Source organism: Polyodon spathula, chromosome 27 (genome assembly GCF_017654505.1).
Source record: "Polyodon spathula isolate WHYD16114869_AA chromosome 27, ASM1765450v1, whole genome shotgun sequence".
Taxonomy (NCBI): domain Eukaryota; kingdom Metazoa; phylum Chordata; class Actinopteri; order Acipenseriformes; family Polyodontidae; genus Polyodon; species Polyodon spathula.
The window spans coordinates 8,481,304-8,488,326 of NC_054560.1; the positions used below are offsets into that span (position 1 = coordinate 8,481,304).

Consider the following 7,023-nt stretch of genomic DNA (forward strand, 5'->3'; position numbering starts at 1 on the left):
TGTGATTTTATTTTGATAGGACTTATTAGGCTCACAATTCTCTCACAAACTGCTTCGTGTTTAATTATTCAATTTTTTTTTTAATTTACCGAATCTTCTTTGTGTCTTTCTACTTATTATTTTTAATTGAAGCCTTGGTCACGTCCTGGCTTCGTCACATCCGGCAGCGGCACAGACTGGAGAGGAAAACACAAATTATAATAATAAAATAAAATAAAAATAGGAATATTTTATTCTTGTTTCTGGTGCTGCCGAGACCGTGTCAGTAGGAATCTTACGATATCGAGTTGTCCGCAGAGAAACTCAATCCGCAACGGAACCGATTTCTTTCGTGTTTTTTTTCGGTGTGTTTGGATCGGCAGACACGGACCGTCTGTGGAGAAGGACTCAAATTTATTACAGACGGGCAGTTTTTACTTCTTATAATTTTTAGTCCGGGATATATAAACCATTAACTATCTCGTTATACACCGAATAATATATTATGTGCTTTTATTTAAGTTCTTAGTATATATTACTTTTTTTTTTTTAAATAATAGCATCGCCAGTGCTGAAAATGGGTACCCTCCGGACTATGTTTTCCAATTTTCAGCTTTATTCAAAATAGCTTTATTTCATTTTTATTTTTCAGTTAGTTTGAGTTTTTTTTTTTTTTTTTTTTAATCAACATTTAACGTTGCTCAATCAATTTATTTATATATTGAGATTTCGCAAGCGACTCAATAATTTAACTCGAATATCCTTGAGGTGAAAAAAAATAAAAAAAAAGGTAATGTTATTCTTATTGTTTATTGTGTATTGCTAACACCCATTGGTGCAGTTTAAATGAATGACTTTTTTAAATATACTTCCTGTATATTGCAATTTTTTGTCGAAGTTTAGCGAAAATGTGGCAGCTAGTCACAAACACGTTTTCAGATGCGAAACCGTTTATTGTTTTATGAGTAATGTATTCAATTAAGTGTTTGTTTTCGTTCTTATATTATATGTTTACGACCTGTTCCTTGTCTGAGAAAATGCATACACAGCAGTGCCGATGTGTACAAAATAACGCAAAGCGTGTGATCAGCTGTCATTTGTATATATAAAAAAACTATTTATTTAGACCAAAACTACCTAGATACGTTGTAACACGATCTTACAGCAATTGTATCTTTTGGTTTTGGTTACAAACCTCGGATCGATCCGCTGTGTTTATGATGTACATTTTATATGCTGTATCAGCAACACCTAGCGGGTTGAGTTTCTGTCAGGCAAATAAGAGGGGAGATGTGACGCCTCAACACGCCAGTCATTACGTTATCCGCTTAGGTAACGATTTTTAAATTTTTTGAGGTGGTGTCCTGACAACTTTGTGCGAGAAAAAAAAAATCTGTTCCTTTTAAAATAGATACACAAATGGGAAACGTAAACAATGTACAAATATGCACCCAGTGACTGAGTAGATTGTGGTACAGTAATGAGCTGTTTGGTCAGAACTGCTGTCAAAACTCATCTCAGTGTGTGTGAACATGTTACTAATTTTGCATTTTCCCAACATATGAAGCATTGCTTTGGTAGAAAGGCGATGCCCACCCACAAAACTAGCGGGATATAAAATCAAAAATGTTAAAAAGAAAGCCTGGAGAATTCTACATGTCAGGAAACAGTGCATGCCCTGTGTCCCTGTGAAAGTGGTTACAACAGGGATGGAATGTAAGTAAGACCCCCGTTCCAAAGCAGTTGGATCCATTCCTGGTTTTACCATGAGCTTGTTACCCATACACTGAGGCTAATCAAACACATATTCAAACCTGGAATGGGTAAAACTGCTATGCAGTGGGAGTCTTATTTTCAGCTCTGTACTGTACAGTTAATAAAATAACACACAGGCTTTATGAAGTGTGGCGGTGCTAGATCCTTCTTGTTCAGTGTTAAGTGCCTTCACCTGCCTCTAGTTTTGTAAAGGTTGATTTTAAGTGGCTGCGTTGGTATCTGTGGCTGTGGTGCTATCTCCTAACAGGTCTTGTGTCTTGCTTTTCCTCCTGGGTAGACGATGAACGGTCTGTCGGTGAGTGAGCTGTGCTGCCTCTTCTGCTGCCCCCCCTGCCCCGGCCGGATCGCAGCCAAGCTGGCCTTCCTGCCTCCGGAGCCAACCTACGCCCTCCTGCCGGAGCTGGAGTCCGGGCCCCCCCCCATGGGGGGAAGCGGGTCGCTGCGCGGCCGCACCCCCGACACCTCCTCCCGCTGGAAGCTGCACCTGACGGAGCGAGCCGAGTTCCAGTACTCGCAGCGGGAGCTCGACAGCACCGAGGTGTTCCTGACGCGCTCCAGCCGTGGGAATCGCATTGGCTGCATGTACATCCGCTGTGCGCCCTCCGCCAGGTGGGAGAGGGGGAGGGAAGGAGGAGGTTAGGGTGTGGGAGAGGGAGGTGGAAAACCACAGAGGAGAGAGGAAGGGAGGACAGGGGCTGTGCCAACCTAACCTACATGTTATTACACACACATCTCACATTGGACAAATCTTCTCCTTCAGACTGCTTTCAAGCCACAAGACTTCTTTGATGATCAAACTAATACTGTGAGGTTGATTTTTACTCCAAAGATTAAATATATATATATACTTTTCAAAAAATATCTGTTACATTGCAAAAGCTAGAAACAAACAGCAGCAGATTTGAGTACGTTTAGGTAGTTTTATTTCTCATTTTGTAAACAGCCAAAAAAAGAACACTCTTACCAAAGCCTGGGTGGCCTACATACGGAGCCCTGGTGTGTGCTGGACAGAGGGGGTTACGATCCTGATCGCTGTCTCTCTCTTTGTCTCTCTGTGGGGGTCCTCCAGGTTCACAGTCCTCTTCTCCCACGGGAACGCAGTGGACCTGGGGCAGATGAGCAGCTTCTACATCGGCCTGGGCACCCGCATCAACTGCAACATCTTCTCCTACGACTACTCGGGCTACGGGGTGAGCACGGGCAAGCCGTCCGAGAAGAACCTGTACGCAGACATCGACGCCGCCTGGCAGGCACTGCGGACCAGGTGAGTCCCCACGGCCCGGGCAGGGGGGGGCTCTGCTAACGCTGGGACTCATACTCGAGTCTGTAGGTTTACTAATGGGAGGTGTTCCTGCAGCAGCTGTAAGGATGGAGCCCTTTATTTAACATCAGAAAGTCTGATCTTTTAAATAACTATAACCCCCGACAGAGTTCAGGGCTAGTGTGGGCTGGGATATGACGTGGCGTGCATACTAGCGTCGCACTTGGCTATATCTTGAGAATCCCTCAATCAGTCACGAAGACTGGTCTGTATTTTCCACAGTGGGACTGTTTGCCCACAGTGAAAAATCGGGTTCAGTGTCAGGATGGGAATGTCTTAGTGTGGAGTTGAGATTCTGATTATTTCCATTTGGTATTACACAGGTGAAGATTTGCACAGTATTTATTATTCCAGGGATGGAAATAAGACTTTTGATCCATTCTTGGTTTTACTATGAGTTTAAGACCCTCCTGAGCTTGTTACCTATACACTGGGGTTAATCAAGCTTGTATTAAAACCTGGAGTTGGTGAAACTGCTATGCAGTGATAGACTTATTTCCGTCACTGCTGTTCCCTGTTGGAGTTGTACATATCTGACCACAGTCTTTTAGGTTGCTGGTTATATTTAAGATGTTGCGTAACTGTGGAGTTGGACTGTGTGTGGCATGTTGAAGTCTTGTTGTTTCCTGTATGTTCTCTAAACTGATCGAGATCAGTCCTCAGGGAGGCAGGGGACAGTCTGATTGAAACCAGATCCACCCCCCCGCTGCAGCTCCAGGGTTGGTCAGGGCGTGAGTTTCCTGCTCTCCCAGATCAGGGGCCGCTCCTCTTCCTCTCTCTGAGAAATTCCTCTCACATTCCTGGGATCTGCCTGAGCACCTCAGACAGACCCAGCGCTGGCAGGCCCAGACTTTACCTTGGTGTGGAGGTGCTAAAACCGTCAGGCGCGCTAGAAAAGACTAATCCAACAACACGTCATCCCTGGGAACAAATCCCACAGCCTCCCAGCTCCACGGCTCTGCATTATTAAGGCTGCCACGAGATACGTTCGCAGTGACATGACCATACACACAAGAAGCGACACAGAGGCGATGCGACAGGTTTGAAAAGTGCCAGATCTATACACTTATGTTAAAAATTGCTATTGGCAAAAGTATGATCAAGACTGGTACATATTCCTTAACATGATATGGAAATTCAGAGTGTCTTCTCTGACTGTATTTCAACAATAATTCATACATACCAGGCTTATCCAGTTCCTTTGAGTCCAGTGTGTAGAGGCCTTTACAAGACATTGAGAAAGGCTTCTATTGAGTTATTGAGCAAGTCCGTACTGTGTGTCAATGAGAGGCACAGCTGCACATCAGTTGGAGTTATCAGCTAGGTAAAGAAGTCGTCGTCGTCATCTTCCTTTTGCATTTTAAAACTGCTTGAAACTTAATGTTCTAAAATGTCATTTCTATGTTAAAGGATTGCAAATGCATCTGTGCTTTCGGGCCATCTGAAACTCCACGCTTCACCGTTACTTCACGATCACGTGACGGGCGGTTAGTCGGCTTGCCAGTGTCTGAGGTTGACCATCGCTGTGCTGTTTGTCCAGTCGGCTGTTTGCTGCTGCCCCTCTGCTCCTCAGGAGCTGTCACATCTCCAGGGATGGCAACAAGACTTCTGATCTTGGAGACCAGGAAACTCACACCCTGACCCAGCCCAGTTTCACCCATTCTAGGTTTTACTACGAGCTTGATTAGCTACAGTGTGTAACTAACAAACTCAGCTGTATCTTACTAAACTCTTTGCCTCTGTCTCCCTACCGTTGGTAGGTTCGGGATCAGCCCAGAGAATATCATCCTGTACGGGCAGAGCATTGGCACTGTGCCCACTGTGGACCTGGCATCGCGCTACGAGTGCGCCGCGGTAGTGCTGCACTCCCCCCTCACCTCTGGCATGAGAGTGGCATTCCCAGACACCAAGAAGACCTACTGCTTCGACGCCTTCCCCAAGTAGGTGCCCCTGCACTGCGTACAGCTCTCTCCACATACAGCACACTACAGTCGAAAGGTTTCCCAATGTAAAAGCATAGCAACGTGTAGTAAAGAACAGTGAAAGCCTGTTAGAGCACAGGCAAGCATTGTAAAGAATAGCAAGGTATGGTAAAGCTTATTAACCCTTTTAAGGTACAAAGGACTTAAGTGTCAAACAAATAAAACAAAGCTAGCTTTCTTATTTTTGCAGTGAGATTGTCAAAACAAGGTTTAAAATGTACTGACAGGTTGCATCTGGTCATCCAAATGGCCAGTTTCCTCCTCGTGATGCTTGAGTCATTCAAATGTTTAAGAACAGGCTCAATTCCTTGGGTTAATAAGGGGTTAATAAACAAACCAGGGTTAGCTATGGGAGAAGCGTGATAAAACTGCAACAATTACCATGTAAAAAATATTGTTAAACTTTTATAAGGACTGTCTCTTGCGGTATAAGAGAGTCTTCTCACGATCACAATACACAGTTAATACCGTAATCCATGTACTGAACATTTCTGTAAGCTTAGTCTACAGTGCGTGAAACAATTTGATTGGAGTTGCTTTTTGATTGATGACACCCTGCAATATGTACTGGTGTGCCAGTCGATTTAGCACAGAGAGTAACGCTGGGTTTTCCAAGACCACTGCTAATCAGGGTTCTGTGAAACCAGCCCATCCACAAAAGCATTTTCACACTCAATACATGGGGGATTTCCTTTTCCTACTTTCATGCATGGTGACCTCGTACGGGAGCGGGTTTTTTCTACTCTATATGGGGACAGTGGAAGATGCAAATGCATGATGCCGTTTATTTCCCCATGTAAGCAATGTAAAAACAATGATAACATTTTTTTAATGAAAAATATATTTATTATGTGTCCAAGGCGACCCTTTTCAGTGGCTATTTTCAATAATGCATGCATGAAAGGGTTAAAAAAATAAATAACAAATGGCTGTCGGTAACGGCACGCTGCTTCTCTCGTCCCGCAGCATCGAGAAGGTTTCCAAGATCACCTCCCCCGTCCTCATCATCCACGGCACCGAGGACGAGGTCATCGACTTCTCCCACGGGATGGCCCTGTTCGAGCGCTGCACCAAGGCGGTGGAGCCGCTGTGGGTGGAGGGTGCTGGGCACAACGACATCGAACTGTACAGCCAGTACCTGGACCGGCTGCGCAAGTTCATCACACAAGACCTGGCGAGCCAGCGGACCTGAGCCATGCCTCCCTGCCCTCCTCCCTCCCTGCCTGCCTGCCTGTGAGGTCCCTGTCTCTCCCTGCGTCTATCTCTTTATACCCCTCTGTATATCTCTTTCCAATCCTGGCACCCAGGGAAAGAAACTGGGTTTTAAACCAAGCCTGCTTTTATATATAGGGGTGTGTGTGTGTGTGTGTGTGTGTGTGTGTGTGTGTGTATATATATATATATATATATATATATATATATATATATATATATATATATATATATATATATATATATATATATATAAAAACACAAAAATTAGAAGACTGCTCTATTTTTATAAAAAACTAAAGATTGAGGGGGTCAGGATTCAGTAGAAGCTGGAGGGTAGGCTTAACAAGAAGTAGCGAGCATGATTTTTCAAGTTTCAAGATTTTTAATAGTAGACGTGGTGTAAAAGCTGACCAGCGTGGCCCTGGACACCCTCGGTGCAGTGGTGAATCCCTTCGCCTGACTCAACTCCCAGAGCGATGTTTTAAACAGCTTCAACTTCCAGCGCTCTCAAGGAGGGAGATCGTTTCTATACCCCTCGCTGTACTGCAGTCCTGGAGATGGAGATGGGCAGGGGGCCCTTTCTCCCTTTCAGAACCGGCAGACCCCACCCCTCCTCCCTCCTCTTCTGAACCCCCACTTCGCTGTTCCTTTCATTTCCCTGGTGAGATTGATACCGGGGATGAGTTGCAACACATGGTGTAGAAGCAGTCCTGGGTATTCTGCTGTTTTCATGAGTCTCAACCTGGAAAA

The 7,023-nt window shown here is 44.6% G+C and overlaps 1 protein-coding gene across 2 annotated transcripts; it reads left to right on the plus strand.

Moving 5' to 3' along the window:
- Positions 1 to 6,453, plus strand: LOC121301428 (alpha/beta hydrolase domain-containing protein 17A-like). Of its 2 annotated transcripts, none has more exons than XM_041230818.1 (5): positions 1 to 768; positions 2,031 to 2,364; positions 2,825 to 3,019; positions 4,837 to 5,016; positions 6,025 to 6,453. In XM_041230818.1, the coding sequence occupies exons 2-5, from the start codon at positions 2,036 to 2,038 to the stop codon at positions 6,248 to 6,250; spliced, it is 930 nt and encodes a 309-aa protein (XP_041086752.1). In that variant the 5' UTR covers positions 1 to 768; positions 2,031 to 2,035; the 3' UTR covers positions 6,251 to 6,453. The 2 variants fall into 2 exon arrangements, with proteins under 2 accessions (XP_041086752.1, XP_041086753.1); XM_041230819.1 differs by lacking the exon at positions 1 to 768 and adding an exon at positions 851 to 1,311 and having other exon boundaries at positions 2,033 to 2,364.
- The last annotated feature ends 570 nt before the right edge of the window (positions 6,454 to 7,023 follow it).